Below are 23,917 nucleotides of genomic sequence, written 5' to 3'. Positions count from 1 at the left end.
TTCTCTCTCTCTCTCGTTCTCTCTCTCTCGTTCTCTCTCTCTCGTTCTCTCTCTCTCGTTCTCTCTCTCTCGTTCTCTCTCTCTCGTTCTCTCTCTCTCGTTCTCTCTCTCTCGTTCTCTCTCTCTCGTTCTCTCTCTCTCGTTCTCTCTCTCTCGTTCTCTCTCTCTCGTTCTCTCTCTCTCGTTCTCTCTCTCTCGTTCTCTCTCTCTCGTTCTCTCTCTCTCGTTCTCTCTCTCTCGTTCTCTCTCTCTCGTTCTCTCTCTCTCGTTCTCTCTCTCTCGTTCTCTCTCTCTCGTTCTCTCTCTCTCGTTCTCTCTCTCTCGTTCTCTCTCTCTCGTTCTCTCTCTCTCGTTCTCTCTCTCTCGTTCTCTCTCTCTCGTTCTCTCTCTCTCGTTCTCTCTCTCTCGTTCTCTCTCTCTCGTTCTCTCTCTCTCGTTCTCTCTCTCTCGCTCTCTCTCTCTCGCTCTCTCTCTCTCGCTCTCTCTCTCTCGCTCTCCCTCTTTCTCCTTCCCACTCTCACTCACATGAGAGAACAGCCCTATGGCTCAGTGGAACTATGGCAACTTTCTTTTCAGATAGATCCTTCACTGACCAAGCAATCCGAACATTGGGGATCGACAGAAAATTAGAGACCACAATCAGAGCAGCCATGATCTTGTGGTTAGTAGAGCAGGCTGGAGGTGCTGAATGGCCTACTCCTAATTTGGATGTTCGTATAGAGCATTGCTGTTCCTGCTTTTGGCCATTTAACGATGCTGCTGTTTGTTGAATTAATATTGAAGCAGGTCTTGCACATGCTGTGTGTGTGTGAGTATTTTTCCGGTTTGTTCCCCTTCCAGGTACAAAGGCAGGCGTCCAGAATGCCACGCTCCCCATGTACCCAACCAGCCGTCAGAGGCAGCCGCCCATTTTTACTTTGAGCTTGCAAAGACGGTCCTCATCAAAGCAGGAGGCAACAGCAGCACGTCCATCTTTACCCATCCTTCAGCCAGTGGAGGTCACCAAGGTCCACATCGCAACCTCCACCTCTGCGCGTTTGAAATCGGGCTGTACGCACTGGGCTTGCACAACTTTGTGTCACCGAACTGGCTTTCAAGAACTTACTCTTCCCACGTCTCCTGGATCACAGGTTTGAGGGAACAGAAATAGTATATTAATCTCTTCAAATCAACCCTTGTGTAATGTTCGCCTCCCGGGGAGATCAACCTGAAGCAAGGTTTCTTGGAGCGTAGAGGGTGGCTCCGTTGTACGTGGGTCCTGACGAAGGCTCTTGCCCGATTTTCCTGCTGCTCGGATGCTGCCTGACCTGCTGTGCTTTTCCAGCACCACTCTAATCTTGACTCTAATCTCCAGCATCTGCAGTACCCACTTTCGCCCATTGTATGTGGGGCCCATGGTACGGGGGCCCATTGTGTTGAATGTTTTGCTCCGTGTGTAAAAGGAACATGTGTGGAATTGAACAAAAACATGGGGAATCATAGTTCCCTGGCGCATTTGCCATGGCTACACTGTGATCAATTAGAGTTGAGGTACCCACCCACCAATCCCCTTCTCTCATGCAGTATAAATTATTTGCCCCTTTGAAATTAAGCATCCTTATTGAGTCATTGAGATCTACAGCAAAGAGAAAGGCCTTTAGACCCATCACACATTCTGGTTAAAAAAAAAAGCAACCACCTTAACTATTCTCATTCTGTTTTCCAGCACTTGGCCCGTGGCCTTAGCATCTCACGTGCACATCTAAACATTTCTTCAATGTCATGAGGGTTTCTGCATCAGCAATCCTAATAGGCAGTGAGTTCCAGATACCCAGCACACCCTCCATTAAACCCCTTACCTTCAATCTCTGCCCTAATCCCTCCATCGAGGAGTTTCTTCCTGTCTACCCTGTCTGTGTCCCTCATACTTTTGTGCATCTCAATCATGACCCCCCTCAATCTCCTCTGCTATAAGGAAAGCAACCCCAGTCTCTCCAATCTTGCTTTACAACTGAAACTCTCCAGTCCAGGCAATGTCCTGGTAAACTTCCTCTGCACCCTCTTCAGAGCTATTACTTCCCTCCTATGATGTGGATTCCAGAGGTGCACACAGTACTCTTAGCTGTGGCCTAACCAGAGTTTTATACAGTTCCAGCAGAACCCCTCTGCCCTTCAACTCTATGCCCCAACTAACAAAGGCAAGTATCCCATATACCTTCTCAGCCACTTTACCCACCTGTTCTGATACCTTAATGGACATGCACACCAAGATCCCGCTGATCCTCAGGGTTTCACAGGATCCTACATGTTCGTGATGTATTCCTTGCCTTGTTAGTCCTGCCCCAAGTTAATCAGATTGAATTCCATTTGCCACAGATCAGCCCCATCCCACCTGCCCATCTTCTACATCCTCTTGTAGTCTTCGGCTCTCCTACTCTCTACTTTCTACCCCTGCCAAAGGTGGAACTATCTGCAAACTTACTGATCGACCCTCCTACATTCCAGTCTAAATCATTTACATAAACCATAAACAGCGACTTGCATTTATCTTGATGAACACAAGATGAAAAGCTTCAACAGAGCCTTTTCCGTAATATTCAAATCTTTGAATAGTTATGAATTATGAATCTGTGTTCTGCTGTGCCACATATCTGTAGTTTTAGAAGTTATGTTTTTCCAACTCGACTTGCTCAGTGGTCAGCATCTTGGTATTTCCCAAGGCTGGAAATTGAAGGACAATGTACTGTCACAGAAAGAACCTGGTCAGCCTCCCAGCGCCTCTCTGGCCTCTGATTGTAAAGAAAGGGATGGACGAGAGGAAGACTCATTAGGATTTTTCTGATTGCTAACCCTGGGAAGTACAATATGGAAGAGTGATGAGGTCCTCTCTAAGGAAGTTTAAAATTTGTAGTTTGTATTAAAAGATGACATGGAGATTGGCCCCAACATACTCCAGAGTAGAATTTGTGAGTTTTGTTTGGGAAAGTTATCCTCTCCCCTTTCGTTGCATCTATTATGTGACCTGATTTCCGATCCAGGGGCGTGAGCAAGGACGTTTAGTGTCCGTTAATTGTGGAATCCCAATATGTGAAAGCAAGCCATCCGACCATCCAAAGAATATCCCACTCAGACCTGCCTCCCTATCCTATCCCTGTAACCCTGCATTTTCCGTGGCCAATCCAACTAACCTGCACTCCCTTGGATTGTGGGAGGAAACCAGAGCACCTGGTGGAAACCCATGGGAGACACTGGGAGAATGCCCGAACTCCACACAGTCACCCGAGGGTGGATGTACTCACCCTGTAAAGAATGCCTTGCATTGACAAGTGACGTGCATTCTCCGTCAAACACTACTACTCTCTGAGTAAGGAAACTACCTCTGACATCTGTTCTATATCTATCACCCCTCAATTTAAAGCTATGTCCTCTCATGCTAGCTATTGCCATCTGAGGAAAAAGGCTCTGTGCCCACCCTATCTAACCCTCTGATTATCAAGCCACCTCTCAACCTCCTTCTCTCTGATAAAAATAGTCTCAAGTCCCTCACCCTCATGATACCTTCCCTCCATACCAGGCAACGTCCTAGTAAATTTCCTCTGCACCCTCTTCAAAGCTTCCACATCTTTCCTATAATGCGGTGACCAGAACTGTACACAATACTCCAATGCGGCCGCACCAGAGTTTTGTACAGCTGCAGCATAACCTCCTGGTTCCGGAATTCAATCCCACTACTAATAAAAGCTAAGTCATTCAGCCTGTACGCCTTCTTAACAATCCTATCAACCTGGGTGGCAACTTTCAGGGATCTATGTACATGGACACTGAGATCTCTCTGCTCATCTATATTATCAAGAATCTTACCATTGGCCCAGCACTCTGTATTCCTGTTACTCCTCCCAAACTGAATCACCTCATACTTTTCCACATTAAACTCCATTTGCCACCTCTCAGCCCAGCTCTGCAGCTTATCTATGTCTCTCTTTGTAACCTGCAACATCTATCGGCACTATCCACAGCTCCACTGACCTGAGTGTCATCCGCAAATTTACTAACCCCTTCTTCTACGCCCTCATCCAGGTCATTTATAAAAATGACAAACAGCAGTGGCCCCAAAACAGATCCTTGCAGTACATCACTAGTAACTGTCCAAGATGAATATTTCCCATCAACCACTACCCTCTGTCTTCTTTCAGCTAACCAATTTCTGATCCAAACCACTAAACTACCCTCAATCGTATGCCTCTGTTTTTTGTGCAATAGCCTGTCATAGGGAACTTTATCAAACGCCTTTCTGAAATCCATATACACCACACCAACCGCTTTACCCTCCTCCTCCTGTTTGGTCACCTTCTCAAAGAACTCAATAAGGTTTGTGAAGCACAACCTACTCTTAGAACCGTGTTGACTATCACTATTCAACTTATTCCTCTCTAGATGATAATTCCTATCTCTTATAACCACTTTACCCACAACCGAAGTAAGGCTTACTGGTCTATAATTATCAGGGCTGTCTCTACTCTCCTTGAACAAGCGGACATTTGCGATCCTCCAGTCTTCTGGCACTATTCCTGTAGATAATGGTGACCTAAAGATCAAAGCCAAAGACTCTGCAATCCGAAAATCCTAGGATAAATCCTATCCAGCCCAGGAGACTTTAATTGCTAGCACCTCCTCCTCCTTATGAACTCAATCCCGTCTAGTTTAGTAGTCTGTGTCTCAGTATTTTCCTTGAGAAATTGCCCTTTTCCAGTGTGAATATTGATGAAACAATTCATTTAGCGCTTCCCCTGTCTCCTCTGACTCCATGCACAACTTCCACTACTGTCCTTGATTGGTCCTAATCTTACTCTAGTCATTCTTCTATTCTTGATATAATGCTTTCCTTGATCCTATCTGCCAACAACTTCTCATGTTCCCTCCTGGCTCTTCTTAGTTCTCTCTTTAGGTCTTTCCTGGCTAATTTGTAACTCTCAAGCACCTTAACTGAGCCATCACATCGCATCCTAACGTAAGCCGCTACCTTCCTCTTGACAAGAGATCCCACTTCCTTAATAAACCACGGCTCCCTTGCTCAACAACATCCTCCCTGCCTGATAGGTACATACTTATCAAGGACACAGTACAAGCCTTGAACAAGCCCCCCATTTCAATTGTGCCCATTCCCTGCAGTTTCCTTCCCCATTCTATGCATCCTGATTGGATCATAATTGCCTTTGCCGCAGCTATAACTCTTGCCCTGCAGTGTATACCTATCCCTTTCCATTGCTAAAGTGAACATTATTGAATTGTGGTCGCTATCACCAAAGTGCTCACCTACCTCCAAAGCTAACATCTGGCCGGATTCATTGCCCCGTACCAAATCCAACGTGGCCTCACCCTTTGTTGGCCTGTCTACATACTGTGTCAGGAAACCCTCTTGCACACATTGGACAAAAACTAACCCATCTAAAGTATTTCCAATCAATATTTGGAAAGTTAAAGTCCCCTATATCAGCTACCCTGTTACTCTTGCTCCTGTCCAGAATCTTCTTTGCTATCCTTTCCTCTACATCTGTGGAACTATTCAGAGGCCTAAAGAAAACTCCCAACAGGGTGACCTCTTTTTCAGCCATGATCTTATTGAACAGGGGAGCAGATTTGATGGGCTGAATGGTCTCCTCTACATATACTCTTAATCTAAAAATGTTCATTTTTCTGTTTTTTTAAATTGTTTTGCCAATAATTGGTTTTAAATCTCTTCTGAATGCACCAGGCCAGGCGATGGAGATTGGTAGTGCGGCTCTGAATATTTTGGTTGAATGTTGGGATGGTCATTTAACACCTCCAGAAGTGGCATCGTTAGCCGATCGTGCCTCGCGGGCCCGGGATCCCAACATGGTCCGAGCTGCAGCAGAGTTGGCTTTGAGTTGTCTACCTCATGCCCATGCCCTGAACCCCAATGAGATTCAACGAGCCTTGGTCCAATGCAAGGAGCAGGTACGTTAGGCTTCACTGTATTGACAAGACCATTCGTGTCCTACTGGTAAATTACATGGTGTAATTAATCTTAGTGTAATTGCGTGATGTCTCATTAATAATGGCAGTGTGGTTATGATTGTGGTGGTGAATGTTGTGTGGTAGCTTGCTTCATTAGCCCATATTTCTTCAAGGTTGATGAGTTTTCTATTGGAACCTTGTGTCGAGAGATACTCCTCCAGGCTGCCGCATGACCTTGGGCTGGAAGAATTGCCACATTGCAGGTGGTACTGCCTTTTTAATGAAGACCCAATGGCCCATCTGCCTGTTCCTGTAGATCAGATGGGTACTGAAGGTCCCAAGGTCTTGGCAGAAAAGCTGCAAATGCTCTGGGATCCTGTTTAACGTTCCTGACCTCAACTGGTGTCACTGAAGACTGTGTCATAGAATTATAGAACCCCCACAGTGCAGCAAGAGGCCCATTCAGCCCATTGAGTCTACACCGACACTCAATAAACATCCCACCCGGACGCAACCCTCCCACCCTATCCCTGTAATCCTGCTAACCCACCTAGCCTACACATCCCTGAACACGACAGGGTAATTTAGCGTGACCAATCCACCTGACCTGCACATCTTTGGACTGTGGGAGGAAACCAGAGCACCTGGAGGAAACCCACGCAGACACTGGGAGAATGTGTAAACTCCACACAAAGGGTGGAATCGAACTCTGGCCCCTGGCACTGTGAGGCAGCAGTGCTACTGTGACCTGTTGTTGTTGCTGGAGGTTAATATGATGGTTGCATGTCAATTCATTGAGCTGTATCTGAGAGACAGATATATTGTGTCCTCTTCCCCCTGCTCCCTCCTTCCTCCACTACTACTCTTGTTCTCCTCCCTTGCCTCCTTCTTGTCCACCACTGCCTCCCTTACTTACCCACACCGTTCACTCCATTATCTTCTCAAGAGACAAATTAAGGATGGGCCTTTCCAGTGATTGTCACTTCCTGCAAGTTAATTCTTAAAGAACTCGTTTGTTCAACTTTCAGCATCTTAACAATATGAATCTTCTTTCAAAGTCAAGCCCCACTACCTCCTACACTGGGCTAGAGCCATTGTTGTCATGGGAATATGTTTTGAAGGCGGATGTGGATAGATTTTTTTTCGGAAAGAGAATAGGCGATTATCTGGGGAAATGGGAATGTGGAATTTGAGACACACAGAGATCAGCCGCAATCTTATTAAGTGGTGAAGCAGACACGATGGGCTGAATGGTCTACTTCTCCTGGAGCAAGGGGAGGCCATTCAACCCATCACGCCAATTCTGTCATCCACTGAGGACTTTAACTCCACTTTCTTGCCTGTTCCCCATAAACTCTGACTCCCTTTGGTGATCAAAAACCTGTCAAATTCAGTCCTTAATGATCCAGTGCTCCCTGAAAAAGTAAATTCCAAAGCTGAATGAACCTCTGAGAGAAAAGAATTCCTTCTCATCTCCATCAGGAATGGGAGAGCCCTTGTTAAACTTTTTTTAAGCTTTGGCCCTGAATTGCCCTGTGGGGAGGAGAGCAGCCCCTCGGCATACCCCTGTTAAGACCCCTCCCAGTTTTCTGGTTTTCCACTTCTCGAATTTGAAAAACACACCCACCGTGTTAACGCACGATGGGTACAATGTGTCCTTTGATGAATTGCTTCAGGTAACTGCGTGGAAAGTGAAGCCTCCTGAAACTGCCCGTGTGGCTTTACAAATGTCCCTGATCGAGGGCTGGGCCTGAGGTGAATTTGTCTTGTTAATGAGTCTGTGTCCACAAGCGCGGTTTCTTTCTGTTTTCAGAGAGCTGGGCTAATTTGTTGTGTGCATGTGCGTATGTGTATACGTGCGTGTATGTATGTAAGACCATAAGACATAGGAGCAGAAATTAGGCCATTCAGCCCATCGAGTCTGCTCTGCCATTAAATCATGGCTGATACATTTCTCAATCCCATTCTCCCACTTCCTCCCCACACCCCATGATCAAGAACCTATCTATCTCAGTCTTAAATATACTCCAATGACCTGCTCTCCACAGCCTTCTGTGGCAGTGAATTCCACAGATTCACCACTCTCTGGCTGAAGAGGTTTCTCCTTCTCTCCGTTCTAAAAGGTCTTCCCTTTACTCTAAGACTAGAGTCCTAATCTCTCCTACCAATGAAGACCTCTTCCCCACATCTACAGTCCAGTCCTCGTCCTATCGAGTATAGACCCAGAGTCCTCAAACATTCCTTATATGTTAAGGAATGTATGTGAGAGTGTGTGTGTGAGTGTGTGTTACATTGTCTGTGCTCTGTTCCAGGATAATGCCATGTTGGAGATGGCCTCCATGGCCGTTTGGGGCTAAATGGCCTGAGTGTGAGTGTGTGTTACATTGTCCGTTCTCCGTTCCAGGATAACGCCATGTTGGAGAAGGCCTGTATGGCCGTGGAGGAAGCAGCGAAGGGTGGTGGTGTATACCCGGAGGTACTGTTTGAGGTCGCCCACCAGTGGTACTGGCTTTACGAGCAGACGGCGGGTGGCTCCCAGCAGCAGCAGCAGCGGGAGATGTCAGCCCGCGGGGCCCACGAGGCGGGCCGGGCGTCCGCGGAGCACCCTCCCCTCGCCGAGGGCTCGGCCACAGTTACCGTGGCAGCCACCGTGACGGCCACTGCCGTGGTGCCGGTCATCACCGTCGGGTCCACCATGTACCAGCAGCACACCATCGCCGGGACGGCGATCGCACACCCCCACGGACAGGTCTTCCCCACCAGCCCGGTCATGAGTCACCCGTACACGACTATCCAGACCCACATCCCGTCGGTGTGTAACGCTGCCTACCTGGGACATCCGATACAGCACGTTCCTCGGCCTGCAATCTTCCCTGTTGCCGGAGCAGCCTATCCTCAGGTACTTCGATACAGTACTGGTCGTTTCACCGGGATCAGGAGAGGGAGATTTGTATAGAGGCACCAGTAGGATTAATGACAGCAATGTCAGAATCCCCACTGAGATTGCTGCACACGTTTATTTGAAATAGCATTGAATCGTCACCAGAGAAAGGGCCCCTCTCACATGCATGAATGTAGCGAAAATGTTTTTCAAATTCATTCAGGCCAATATTTATTGCCTGTTCCTATTTGCCCAGAGGGCAGTTAAGAGTCAACCACAGGAATCACATGTACAGTCAAAAAGTGTGGTGCTGGAAAAGCACAGCTGGTCAGGCAGCATCCGAGCAGCAGGAGAATCGACGTTTTGAGCATAAACGCTTCATCAGGAATGTTAATGAAGAGCTTATGCCCAAAGCGTTGACTGTCCTGCTCCTCAGATGCTGCCTGACCAGCTGTGCTTTTCCAGCACTCTATGTTTTGACTCTGATGTACAGTCCTCAGTTTTTCACCTGGAATCACATGTGGCCAAACTTGGTAAGGATAGCAACTTCCGTCCCTAAAGGACGTTTTTGAAACAGATGAGTTTATTTTGCTAACCTGTCCGTGGGGGTGTGCTAATGAGTTTATTATTTAATTCTAGATATTTATTGAGTTCAAATTTCACCGTCAGCTGTAGACGGATTCCAAAACAGGGTGGCGCAGTGGCTCAGTGGTTAGCACTGCTGCCTCACAACACCAGGATCCTGGGTTCGATTCCTGCCTCGGGTGACTTTGTGGAGTTTGCATGTTCTCCCCGTGTCTGCGTGGTTTCCTCCAGGTGGCTCCGGTTTCCTCCCACAGTCCAAAAATGTGCAGGTTAGGTGAATTGGCCACGCTAAATTGCCCGTAGCGTTAGGTGCAGGGGTAAATGAAGGGGTGAGTTGCTCTTTGGAGGGTCGGTGTGGACTTGTTGGGCCGAAGGGCCTGTTTCCACACTGTAGGGAATCTAATCTAAACACAGAGAATGCGAGAGAGATTCAGCAGGTCAAGCAGGATCTGCAGAGAGAGAAACTGCATTAACGTTCTGAGTCTGGTGTGACCCCTTCAGATCTGTTCTGCTCAGAGAAAGAGTCATTGTTAGCTCGACATTAACCCTGTTTCTCTTTCTGCAGATGGTGCTTGGCCTGTTGGAGTTTCTTCAGCACTCTGTTGTTCAGATTTCCAGCATCTGTAGTATTTTGCTTTTATTTAAGTGTTGTGCACCTAAGTGTGGGCAATCTCCATGCTTTCTGACGTAGTTACCACCCGGAATAAAAGCCTTTCCTCACTAACGCCCCTTGCGTCTTCCATCTATCTTCCGAGCTGAGCCAATTTGCCTCGATGCTCCCGTCCCCACTTGCGTTCTCACATCCCCTACGTTTCACCCCTCCCTCGAGTACAGAGGTTGCTTCAGATTTTGTGCAGCCAGTAATGTTTTCCTAGGGTGTAGGAAGGTGTTTGGAACTCTGCCCTCACTCCTGGACAATATCTAGGTGGATGCTTGCATGCAGTAACTGAGGGAGAAATGAATTGGAAGCCTTTTTCAGGCTGTTTGAGTGGTCCATTTTGATGAAGTAGTGTGCCCTGGCTAACGTCACTCCCTGAGCGGACAGTGTCTTTGTGGATTGAAAATAAAGTCCTATTTGCCTGATATCTTTTGTGTCATTTGATTATTGCAACAGTTCAATGGGGAGGAGTTTGGTTTGGGTTGGGGGTGGGGGAAGAAGGGAGGTTGGGGGGAGGATTGATGAGGTGAATGTGAACCAAGCCAATTAACCCCAAACATTCTGACTGTCGTCAGGAAGTAAACTTTGACTAAACAGGTATTCTGGATGGATTGGTCGGGAGCGAGACACCATAAGGCGTAGGCGCAGAAATTAGGCCATTCAGCCCATCGAATCTGCTCCACCATTCAATCATGGCTGATACGTTTCTCAACCCCAATCCCAGGTTGCATTTGAGAAAGGATTGGAGGATGGGCAGAGTGGGGCTAAGTACACAATGCCAACCTGTGTCTGTCCCTTCCTCTCGGTTGGTCCCGTGCCCTTTGATCGAGAAGGGAGAGGCAGCGAGTGGAGATGTTGGACAGAGGGAGTCACTTCAGGTCTCTCGTCGAGCTGTGAGCTTGGGAGTAATAATTGGGGCGGCAGGAGGGGAATGTGCAATTATTTACTGGTCTGTAATCTGTCTAGGGGATGCATCCGGCATTCATTGGAGCTCAGTACCCTTACACTGTAGCAACCACAACCCATCCAGCAATGGCCGCTCCACCAGTCACCTTCGCTGGGGTTCCTGTCCCTCCTATGGCTCCAATGGCAGTGCACCCTTACCAGTCTGACCCGAATCTGCCCCTGACATCAACCGTAGCAGGTAGGTGAGATCTTTCAATGGTTGAAAGTGCAAAATATCATCCTTTGCGTGTGTGTGTTTTTTTTAAGAAGTGCTTTAAAGTTGGTGGTGCAAGCTGCCTTCTCCTTTTGTGCTGGGCTTGACTGAGCGAGTGTTCATTTAGCAGCGCAAACATGTTTAATAAAACTTAGAGGTTTATAAACCAGGGGTGACACTGCTGCAGCACAACGCCAGGGACTCTGGTTCGATTCCAGCCTCGGGCGACTGTCTGTGTGGGAGTTTGCACATTGTCTGTGCGAGTTTCCCCCAGGTTTCTGCCTGTCAATCCAAAGATGGCCAGGTTAGGTGGATTGGCCGTGCTAAATTGCCCCTGGTGTCTGCTATGTGCGGGCTAACTGGGTTACCCATTGGAAATGCAAGGCTACAGGGATAGGGTAAGGTGGAATGCCCCGAGGAGGGTCAGTGTGGACTCAATGGGCCTAATGGCCTGCCCCCACACTGTAGGGAGTCTGTGAAAATAATTGACAGGCATAGATAAGCTGAATGACAAGAGTGTTTCTCTAGTGTGGGGGAGTTTAAAACTAGGGGCCATATTTTTAAGGGGAGAAGTGAAAGCTTTAAAAAGAGGCAATTTTTTTTTTAAACAAGAGAGTGGTTCATGTGCGGAACGAAGTCCTGAGGAGATGGTGGATGCGGGTACAGTTACAATATTGAAAAGATATTTGGATAAGGACACGAATTGGACAGATTTGGAGAGATGTGGGCCAAACACAGGCAAGTGGGACTGGTTGAGTTTGGGAGCATGACCGGTGTTGGTTGTTGAAGCAAAGGGTCTGTTTCTGTGTTGTCTGACTGGTTGGGTCCCCTCAGTCACCTTAGTGTGGCAGATGGAGCTCATTCCATGATAAGTGCTCCCTCTGGTGACTGAGCACGGAGCAGTCAGGAATGGAGAGGCTTTCAGTCTTCTTTCTGCAGTTCTCAAGACCAGATACAAGGCATGGTCATTGTCTGTTTGTAAAACTGACCACCTCATTAATTTTAATAGCTTAAGAAAACCACTGGTGAAGATTGGCTCCATCGCAGATGCTTTTTCTCCAGTAGGAATGTTCTGGGACCTCGGACAAGAGATTTCCATGAGTTGGTGGGAAATTATGCATTTTTATCAGGGATAATTAAACACGTATACCCACTGGAAAAAGAATTGGAGCTAAATCAGTGTAAAATTTGCTGAAATGTTGACTCTCCCCAACTGACTATTTCCAGCATTTTTTTTATTTTGGATTTCCAGAAGTTTTATTTTCACATCGGACCTACGTTAAAATAGTTCTTGCTTTGTTAATTCTTGGCTGGTTTCATGGATACCTGGTCGCATTGCCCGGTTCACCAGCTGTGACCCACGGTTCCCTTTTCCTTGCACACCATAGGCACCCAGCAGAAGTTGCTGAATGACACCAGCAACTCAGATGCCTGGTTAATTTGTGCCACCCTTAACCACCAATACCTTGACCAGCTCGGACTGAGCTCAGTTGGCACTTTCCACGCTGCTACTGTGGCTGAGACTGTCTTCCGAACACAGACCAGGAAGGGAGAGGGGTTGGGGACATCGAACTGGTGTCTGTGGATAAGCTCGCAGAGCACAATGCTTCACGTTGAAGCAGCTTACATCTGGCACCGGGGAACTGTAGCAGCAGGGTTGATCCACAGCAATAGCGCTAACACCGAAAAATAATAAATTAAAATGGTTATTTGACACTTGATGGACCAACATCTGTTCTCTTGTCCAGAGATCTCCTTGGCATTGCATTTTGTTTTGTAACCTTGTTGCGAACTATTAGGTGAACGTGTTGAATTCAAGTTTCTACCAACATCCAACTCAAATACAGGTAGCTCTGCTCTGATCCTGAAAGTAATCCATCATTGACCCATGACCTAGGCTAATAGTCAAGTGCAATGTGAGTAAGTTTCTGGAAATACTGTTACCCCATTTTTTTTTTGTGTTTTTTCTTAATTCGCTGATGGGATGTTGCTGGCTGAGCCAGCATTTATTGCCCATACCTCATTTCCCTTCAGAAGCTGGTGACAAGAGGTTTTCAAGGGCAGCATGGTGGCTCAGTGGTTAGCAGTGCTGCCTCACAGCACTTGGGACCTAGTTCGATCCCAGCCTCAGGCGACTATCTGTGTAGACTTCGCACATTCTCCCCACATTTGCGTGGGTTTCCTCCGGGTGCTCTGGTATCATCCCCACTGTCCAAAGATGTGCAGTTTAGGTAAATTGGCTGTGCTAAATAGCCTATAGTGTTCAGGGATGTGTAGGTTAGGTGCATTAGTCAGGGGTAAATGTAGAGTAATAGGGTAGGGGAATGGGTAAAAACAATTACTGCAGATGCTGGAAACCAGAGTCTGGATTAGAGTGGTGCTGGAAAAGCACAGCAGTTCAGGCAGCATCCGAGGAGCAGTAAAATCGATGTTTCGTGCAAAAGCCCTTCATCAGGAATACAGGCAGAGAGCCTGAAGGGTGAAGAGGAGGATGGTGGTGGGGAGAAAGTAGCATAGAGTACAATGGGTGACTGGGGGAGGGGATGAAGGTGATAGGTCGGGGGCGGTCCAGGCGTCTGGTGGTGAGGGAGTGGAGGTGAAGGAGGCCCAGGACCTCCATGTCCTCGGCAGAGTGGGAGGGGGAGTTGAAATGTTGGGCTACAGGGCGGTGTGTTTGATTAGTGCAGGTGTCCCAGAGATGTTCCCTAAAGCGCTCTGCTAGGAGGCACCCAGTCTCCCCAATGTAGAGGAGGCCACATCGGGAGCAATGGATACAATAAATGGTTTTGGGGAATGGGCCTGGGTGGGTTACTCTTCAGAAGGTCGGTGTGGACTTGTTGGGCCAAATGGCCTGTTTCCATATTGTAGGGATTCTAAGATTGAACCACTGCAATCCACTTGGTGTCGGTAGGGAGATCCAGAATTTTGACTCAATGACACTGAAGGAACAGCGATATATTTTTGAGTCAGGATGGTGAGTGGCTTGGAAGGGAATTTGCAGGAGGTGATGTTCCCATGTATCTGCTGCCCCTTGTCCTTCTCAAGGGCTCTGTGAGCTACAGAATCATGTGCAGTTTAAATAAAATTGAGAAAACTCTTTCAAGTAAGTGGTGACCTCCCCCACCCGCAAGCTTACTGGTTAGCTTGGCTCGAAGTGGGTGGAATCAGTCAAGCCTGTGCAAGCAAGGGGAGGGGGGGAAGGCTTACACGTGGCCCCTGGCAAGACCACTTAACATTTGTCTACTCTGAGATCTTTACTTTGCCTGGAATAGCCTCTCCTTAAAAGAAACTGGCCACCAATTCTCCCTGTTTATGCTCAGTCAAAGGTTAGACAGAGACGGATGGTGATGGTTTAACCTAAGGGTCACCACGCCCCAGGTGAGGAGAGAGCTTGGGAAGGTAATGGTAACCTGAACCAGAGCGGGAATTGAACCCGTGTTGTTGGCATCACTCTGCAACACAAACCAATCATTTGGCCAACTAAGCTAACCCACAGGAAGGCTCATCAAATTATGCTCTGTTTGAGGAAGGAGTGGACATGTTGCTAAAATGTTTTCCACACTATTAATTAGCAATAACTTACTAACCAAACTGTTCAGTGTTTCTCAGTGTTTGATATCTCTAACACAACCAGAAATTGCTGGAGAAAGCAGAATTAGCATTTCAGATTCAATGTCCCTTCTTCAGAGCATTCTTAAGAAAGATCACTTGACCCAAAATGTTTACACTGTTTCACTCCCCACAGATGTTGCCAGACTTCTTGAGTTTTTCCAGCAATTTCTCTTCATATTTCTGGTTTCCAGCATCCACAATTTTTTTTTGTTCTAGGTCTCTATAGTATGGATGCCAGTATCCTTACTAAAAATGCATCATTTTGGTGGTAAACCCATTTCCTGGTGTGTTAATAAAACTATAGCAAGCAGCTCCTTGCCCAATCACAGCCAATCTTTCTGGTTTAAAATTTAAACAAAACCCCATGACAGTTGACTATCAATCATTGTTGACTAGTGCATTCTCCATGGTAACACCTCTACTGATGAGAATCCACTTGACCACCAGTCAGTATTCTCCTCAATGCTGTGTAAGTGTTGGTTTTCCCACTGAACTGGTATTCTTGAGAAATATCCTGATGAGGGCAAAATGAAAAGCTTCAACATAATGTATACCTTTTTTCAGTAATACTCCAACAAATGACTATATTGCCTTTTGTTTTTACAAAGAAGTGTTTAGCAGAAATTTGAAGTCAAGATAACCCTGTGCATTCTGGATGCAATTTTCCATTTTTATCCTCAGTGAATCGACGGCTCATCCCTCAGAGCTGAGAATGGACGACAACTAAATACAACACTCACCTGACCTTTTAAGAACCGGTTGTTAATGCTAATCTTCGTGAATGGTTAGAGTACTGAAAGTGGAGAAATGTGTGCATTGAATTGTATCTAACTGCTGTTCTAACACTTTATTTTAACATTCTACCTGGCTGTGTGTTGACTGTGATGGTAACGTTGCCTCTCTCTCCCTCTGCAGTGGCAAGTGTGCAGGCTGGAACCGCTTTCCAGGCTGTTCAGGGAGCGTCAATGCCGACTTTAACAACGCAGGGCCCCTCAATAGTCGCCCCAACCTTCCCTACAGAAGACGAACAGCACTCTCAACCAGTCAGTCCTCAGGGACTGCACTACTTGCATTCAGCTTACAGAGTTGGTGAGTGTGCACTCGAGCGATTGTACCTTCTCAAGGTTGGCCACCTCTGGAAAGTCTCCTTCGATCTCCAGACGTCTGGCAAGTGTTCGCCAGTCACCAAAGAGTTACCACTGTTGTAATCTCAGAAACACAGCAGTCGAGCAGTGACTTGAGAATAATCCATTTTTAACAATGTTAGTGGGGGATAAGAGTTGGCTGGGGCATGACAGTATTCAAAATCCCTTCTCGAGGGACAGGTCTGTCCTGGGGAACGTTTTGATTAATTTGGTTGCTCAGGCGAGTCTATCCTTCCATGAATAAACGCACCTCCGTAACTGCAGCAAATCCTCCTTAACTCCTTACAGGACATGTTCCTGGTATGGGAAATCATCGGGAAACCACAAAGCCTATCCGAAGTTCACCAAAGCAAGATATTAGAGGCAGGAGAAAATTAAGGAGGATGGGGAGCTGCTTTTTTAAAATTCATTCACAGCATGAGGTCAGTGCAGACTAGGCCAGCATTTATTGCCCAAAGGGCAGTTAAGAGTCAACCACATTGCTGTGGGTCTGGAGTCACATGTAGGCCAAGCCAGGTAAGGATGGCAATTCCTTTCCCTAAGGGGCATTAGTGAACCAGATGGATTTTTCTGACAACTGGCAGTGGCTTCATGGTTATCATTAGACTCTTAATTTCAGATTTTTATTGAAATCAAATTCTGCCATGACAGGATTCAAAAGCAGATCCTTTGAACATAAGTCTCTGAATTAACAGGCCAGTGATAATACCATTCGGCTGTTGCTCCCCCATTTGTTGTTTGATTTACCACGGAACCAGTTCATTTTATTTTTTTGCAAAGCCCAGATGTTGCAAAGAATGTGATAATGAAAAATATACTCCATTTGCTGAAGTTGTTCTCGTTAAAGAGGAGAAGGTTGGACTGAGATTTGACAGAGATGAAGGCTCTGGGTAGAATAATAGAACAACACTATTCCCATTGACGGAAGGGTCAAGTTTCACTGGATGTAGGGATTGGTGAAAGAATTGTCAGTGATTGTGAGAAAAAATCCAGAAGTGATTACAGTCGAACCTGGAATGCACTGCCTGATTGTGATTACAGACGTGACCAGGGCTTCAAGACTGGAATTAGCTAAGAACCTGTGGAGTCAAGAGTGTGGTGCTGGAAAAGCACAGCAGATCAGGCAGCAACTGAGGAGCAGGAGAATCGGGCATCAACCCTTCAGGAATTCTGAAAGGCTTATATCCGAAACATCGACTCTCCCACTCCTCGGATGTTGCCCGACCAGCTGTGCTTTTCCAGCACCACACTCTCGACTCTGATCTCCAGCACCTGCAGTCCTTACCTTTTCCTAAGAAACTGTGGAGACCAAATTTATAGGCGATAGGGCTGGGGGGTAGGACCAGCTGAGTTGCTGTTGCGGTGGCCGGGATGGGGAGCATGGCTCCTTCTGTACTGTAACCTTTTGTGACCATGCCCCCAAGTCGTCGCCAGTGTTTATTCCTCGAGTGCACGATGGCAGGCATGGAGCGCACCATGCAGCTGTTGAGTCTGTTGTGCTGAGCCTGATCTTTGGTTCCTCTTTTCTGCCTGCTTCTGTCATATTCCTGCCAAAGATCTCTCTCTGTCCCGGCTTGAAATATATTTAATGTAGGGGAATCCACAACCGCGTAGGATGAGGAGTTCACAATCAGCAACATACCTGGTCATCGCCACGTTGCTGATGGTGGGAGCATGCTGTGCACAGATTGGTTGCCTGAGTTTCTCAGTGGCTGCAATCAAGTAGTTCATGTTCTGAAAAGTCACCTTGAGACTTGCGGTGATTGTGTCCCGACTAACACGGTTACAATTCTGAGGTTAGCGAGTTTTGAGAATATTTGTAGCTCAGGTTGAGGTTCTGGATGTAGGTTTGCTCGCTGAGCTGGAAGATTCATTTTAGATGTTTTGACACCATCATCAATGAGCCTCCGAATGAAGCACTGGTGCTATAGCCCCCTTTCTATTTATATGTTTGTGTTTCCTAGGATTGGTGATATCATTTCCAATAGTGATGTCATTTCCAATAGTGATGTCACATTTCCAATAGTGATGTCATTTCCAATAGTGATGTCATTTCCAATAGTGATGTCATTTCCTGCTCTTTTTCTCAGGGGGTGGTAGATGGGGGTCTAACTCGATGTGTTTGTTGATAGAGTTCCAGTTGGAATGCCATGCTTCTATGAATTCTCGTGCGTGTCTCTGTTTGGCTTGTCCTAGGATGGATGTGTTGTCCCAGTCGAAGTGGTGTCCTTCCTCATCCATATGTAAGGATACTAGTGAGAGAGGGTCATGTCGTTTTGTGGCTAGTTGGTGTTCATGTATCCTGGTGGCTAGTTTTCTGCCTGTTTCTCCAATGTAATGTTTGTTACACTTCTTGCATGGTATTTTGTAAACATTCCAGCTCAGCGAGCAAACCTACATCCAGAACTCTGAGGTTTTAAGGAAGCGTCACTCAACCCAAAATATTGACACTGATTTCTCTCCACAGATGCTGCCTGAGCTTTTCCAGCAATTTTTAGTTTTTATTTCTGATTTACAACATCTGCAGTCCTTTCAGTTTTTATGATTCCTTTACTTTCGCTGTGAATTGATACCCATTTTTAATTTGTGTTTTTTTTGGCACAGATGCAGTTTCTCTTCTTTAATGCAAAGCTAAGAGTATTGTTTTTTTGTTTGAATTGCTGATGTTGAAGCTGTGTTTGATCTGTCCAGGAATGCTAGCTTTGGAAATGCTTGGAAGAAGAGCTCATAATGATCACCCGAACAATTACTTCTCTAGGAGTCCACCTTACACCGAGGATGTGAAATGGCTACTCGGATTAGCAACCAGACTAGGTAAGAAAGTGTGATCGTAATTTGGAGCATACACACGTGAGATTTACAGTACAGTGGTTCAAAAGCATAAAATTGAACAGAGCCCATTATGAAATAACAATCAGAATTAGAATTCCTGCAGTGTGGAAACAAGTCCTTTAGCCCAACAGATCCACACCAACCCTCCGAAGAGTATCCCACCCAGATCCATTACCCTACATTTCCCCTGACTAATGCACCTGACCTACATGTCCCTTACCACTATGGGCAGTTTAGCTTGGCTAATCCACCTGAACTCTCACATCTTTGGACTGTGGGAGGAACCCGGAGGAAACCCACGCAGACACAGAAAGAATGTGGAAACTCCACACGGACAGTCGCTGAGGCAGGAATCGAACCCGGGTCCCTGGTGCTATGAGGCAGCAGTGCTAACTGCTAAGCCACTGTGGTGCCCGATGAAATGGGTGGCCAGTGCAGCTGTTTTGCTGATGCTGGGGTCAAATGTTGACTGGGGACATACTGAAGACCTTTCTCATTATATATAGAGAAAGGATGGATGGGTATCCCAGCTCCTTACCAGCAGCTTAGATGTTTGATGCCTCTTTTGAAAGACAGAGCAGTATACCCCACAGTCTCTGCACTGAAATCCCGACATTTGACATGTGCTCCGGACCAAAATACACACTTTGTGAATGATACATGAGTAGTACAGGATGAATCCAACAGCCACGATTGGGCTACAATAGAATAGAATCGAATCCCTACAGTGTGGCTACAAGCCATTTGACCCAACAAGTCCATGATGAATTCCCACCCAGACCTATTCCCCTAACCTAACATTTACCTCTGACTAATGCACCTAGTCTACACATCCCTGAACACTATGGGGCAATTTAGCATGGCCAATGCAATTAACCTGAGGAGCACCCGGAGGAAACCCATATGGACACGGGGAGAATGTGCAAACTCCACACTGTCACCCGAGGCTAGAATCGAACCTGGGTCCCTGGTGCTGTGAGGCAGCAGTGTTAACCAGTAAGCCACCGTGCTACCCAGTTAATCCCGTTTGCAATAGGATTGTATTAATTTAACAATAAATTACACAACTTTGTACCATCAATGATGTTGTGTTATATATACACAGGTGAGTGACCACTTTGATGTTTGTCTTGAATTTTAAGAGAATTTAGAGACACATGTGGTCCCCGGTGACACTACAGCTGGATAATTGTTTCCAGTTCAGGTTCCCTTCCCTCAGGGAATGACGTGCTTATCCAGGAAGGAATGCAGCAAAGGTTCACCAAACTGATCCCCGGGCTAGACAACATTGTCCTATGAGAAGTAAGAACACTGAGCCTATATTTCCATATTTCAGAAGAATGAGAGGTGATTTCTCAAATGTAAGGAAGCTTAGAGGTCCATTCAGCCCCTCAAGCCTGCCCCATCAGTCTATAAGATCATGGTGGATCTGCCCCAGACCTCCATTCCTTCTTTCATGCTCATGGCTGTCAGCTTCCTGATATTTCAAAAATACATTTCCTTTGATAAATCCCGCAGACTGGTTTTGCGTCACCATTTTGTGAAGAGAGTATTGGGGAAGGTGAGGAGTCAGTAATGTGCTGCAGGATGTTATTGAGATGCTGGTAGGCGTGTTAACCGGTGAGCGCTCCAAGCTGTCGATTGAGAATTTTGATGCGTGTTCTTCTGTCCCCAGGTGTGAATTACGTCTATCAGTTCTGCATGGGTGCAGCCAAAGGAGTGCTGAGTCCGTTTGTTCTACAGGAGATCATTATGGAGGCTCTACAGCGCCTTAATCCAGCTCATGTCCATGCCCATCTTCGAACCCCTGCATTCCATCAGCTTGTTCAGAGATGCCAGCAAGCATACATGCAGGTAAAATTCAAACTAATCTCGCACACCAAAGTGTATATGTTACTTGCCAAACTGCTCTGTTTTTACACGGTCCTGCTGCAGTTTTCCAACTGGCTTTACTCCAAAGTGGGATTACCACTTCAGGCAGCAGCAGTGTGTACTGTCTACAAGGTGCACTGCAGGACCTCACTGAGGGTCCTTTGACAAACACTTTGCAAACCCACAGCCACCACCATCTAGAAGGTCAAGGGCAACAGGCACACCACCTACAAGTTCCCTTCCAAACCACTCACCATCCTGCCTTGGAAGTATATCACTGTTCCTTCACTGTTGCTGGGTCAAAATCCTGGCACTTGTTCCATTAATGGTATTGTACCAGGTGGGCCACAGCAATTCAAGAAAGCATCACTAACTCCAAGACAATTTGTGAACAGGAACAAAAGCTGGCCTTGCTGTCAATGCTGATATCCCACAACATCATAAAACAAATAGATGAAGGAGGGCTATGTTTCTTTGGACCAAGATGAAATTGCTACTTTAAATTCTTACTCTTTATTGAAGTATAATTATTTATTGATTGCAAGATGGGTGAAGTGTAAAACTAACGAACTGTGCAGGGTACTGGTGAGACCATGTCCTATGTGGGGGCTGTCTTAGACACTTGGTATGAAGTTATCTTGAGGAAAGGACCGTTTTATTGATTGGGGTTCTAGAGAATGAGAGGTGACCCAAACTGGGGCCAGTGTTTTAAAAGTAAGGGATTGTCCATTCAAGATGGTGGCTAGGAAAAATCTTTTTCCTCTCTCTCTCGAGATGTCTTTGAACCTCGCTTCCACAGACAGCGTGGAAGCTGTGTCATTGAATGCACACAAATCTGAGATTTGTGATGGACAGAGGAGTTGAGGATTTTTTGGGGGATGGGGTCAAGACTGGAGAATGGTGGAGCAAGCTGGATGGGCCAAATGGCCTAAACGTGTTCTTACTACATATCTTACGAAGATGTTGAAGTTGATTGGGAGCTGGTTCACAGTGCTGACTGTTTCTCTGTGTTTGAAGGAAGAAGGCTAAGAGGCAATTTAATTGAAACGCCCAAGATGATCGGAGGATTAGACAGGGTGGACAGTGAGAGTCTATTTCCTCGGATGATGACATCTGCTTGTAAGAGGGGGCAGAGCTGCAAATTGAGGGGTGATAGATTTAAGACAGATGTTAGAGGCAGGTTCTTCACTGAGTGGTAAGGGTGTGGAATGCCCTGCCTACCAGTGTAGTTAACTCAGCCACATTAGGGGCATTTAAACTGTCCTTGGAAAAGCATATGGATGATGATGGGATAGTGTAGGGTGATGGGATTAGATTAGCTCACAGGTCGGCGCAATATTGAGGGCCGAAGACCCTGTTCTGCGCTGTATTGTTCTATGAAACTGTGGAGAGGTGAAGCTGAGATGTTGTGATCTCACCAACACTGGTACGTGGATCTCTTGTCCACTTTAATGACAGGTCTCTCTATACACTGTCACTCTCTCTCACACACTCCCTCACTCTCATACACTCAGATGCATAGTCTCTCTCTCTCTCACTCTCTCTCACACACATTGGCACTCACTCTTGCACTCGCATTCACACACACATTCTGTCACATTCCACACTTCCTTTCTCTCACATTCACACTCATTCTCTCATATGCTCACTCGCTTTCTCTCTCTCAAGCACACACACACACAGAGTTTCCCCACCATTATAAAAGTGGACACAGTCATTGATAATAGATATAACAGTTTGACAAAAAGTGATAGCGAATGAGTTTGTAGATGGTAAGTGGTCATGAGCATGAGGTCTAAAAACATATTATGGAGGTTTTGGATACTCTGTGACATTGCTTGTCCAATCAGTGGTTCTTTAAACAGTTCGGGTCTTTGCAACAAAGCACAGTGAGCAAAATATTACAGGAGTAATGGTGGGCTTTGGGTCCCCTTGTTTAGCAACAAATGTCGACTTTCAAAAAATTGGCAGATTTTTAGATAATGTAATCATCTTCAATTAGCTAAGATTGCAGAGAAGTTGAAGCAGTGTTTGTGTCGACCTACTGCTACTGTCTCTCATCCAACTCTAAAGATCACGCCTCTGAAATCCCACACTATTTAAACGGGCTTTGACTAATTCTGTTGCTGCGACTGGTGAACATGTTTCCATTATATTTCAGATAGTTAGTGTTTATGAGGGAAAAAAGTGAGCAAATGGGAATCCGTCTCAGTCAGTTGTTCTTCTATGTTGTAATGCTAAGGGCAGACTACACCAGTGTGAAAGGTTTGTAAAACACCTTGTTCACATTAGACATGACAAACAAGGTGGAGCTGTGATAAATTATGATACTCAACATTGGAACAGACAAGAAGGCTGAGTGGTCTAATTTTGATCTCTTATACGTACTATTTAAGCGACAGACCATACAAGTTACTCCTAGTTTAAATTCGTGTTAGCAAATATTTTTAGTGTTTAAAAGAACTGTTCATTTGAATTTAACACCCCTTAGTTAATGAGGATATGTCTGAGATTTTTAATCAACTTGTCTGGATATATTACAACAAACCTCTAATGCAGCTGGGACTTGAAACTAGACTTCTGGTGTGGACAGGAACAGAAATTAAAACATTCAAATTGAAGCATATTAATGTGATGGATACAGTTCAGAGAAGGTTAACTGAGACTAATCCTGGAATGAGCAGATTGCCTTATGAGGAAAAGCTAGACAACCCAGCCTGTATCTTCTGGTGTATAGAAGAGTCATAGAGATGTACAGCACAGAAACAGACCCTTCGGTCCAACCCGTCCATGCCGACCAGATATCTCAACCCAATCTAGTCCCACCTACCAGCACCCGGCCCATACCCCTCCAAATCCTTCCTATTCATATACCCATCCAGATACCTTTTAAATGTTGCAATTGCACCAGCCCCCACCACATCCTCTGGCAGCTCATTCCATACACGTACCACCCTCTGTGTGGAAAAAGTTGCCCCTTAGGTCCCTTTTCTTTCTTTCCCCTCTCGCCCTTAACCTATGCCCTCTAGTTCTGGATTCTCCCACCCCAGGGAAAAGACTTTGTCTGTTTAACCTATCCATGCCCTCATGATTTTATAAACCTCTATAAGGTCACCCCTCAGCCTCTGATGCTCCAGGGTGGGGAGGGCGACTTAATTGAAACAGAAGGTCTTGAGGGGCCTTGACTGTGTGGAGGTTGAAAGGACATTTCCTCTCAC

General features: G+C 46.1%; 1 protein-coding gene across 2 annotated transcripts in view; it reads left to right on the top strand.

Moving 5' to 3' along the window:
* Positions 1–23,917, top strand: part of zswim8 (zinc finger, SWIM-type containing 8) — a 194,682-nt gene that overhangs the window by 168,575 nt on the left and 2,190 nt on the right. For both annotated transcript variants that reach the window (XM_043679075.1, XM_043679074.1), the window contains 7 exons: positions 841–1,130; positions 5,732–5,955; positions 8,360–8,854; positions 11,046–11,223; positions 15,766–15,939; positions 18,687–18,809; positions 20,503–20,681. In XM_043679075.1, coding sequence (XP_043535010.1) covers positions 841–1,130; positions 5,732–5,955; positions 8,360–8,854; positions 11,046–11,223; positions 15,766–15,939; positions 18,687–18,809; positions 20,503–20,681 — 1,663 coding nt within the window. The remainder of the gene's footprint in view (positions 1–840; positions 1,131–5,731; positions 5,956–8,359; positions 8,855–11,045; positions 11,224–15,765; positions 15,940–18,686; positions 18,810–20,502; positions 20,682–23,917) is intronic.

Source organism: Chiloscyllium plagiosum, chromosome 38 (assembly GCF_004010195.1).
Source record: "Chiloscyllium plagiosum isolate BGI_BamShark_2017 chromosome 38, ASM401019v2, whole genome shotgun sequence".
NCBI classification, from domain to species: domain Eukaryota; kingdom Metazoa; phylum Chordata; class Chondrichthyes; order Orectolobiformes; family Hemiscylliidae; genus Chiloscyllium; species Chiloscyllium plagiosum.
The sequence above is the reverse complement of the archived record's forward strand: the minus strand, read 5'-3'. Positions and strand labels throughout refer to the sequence as shown.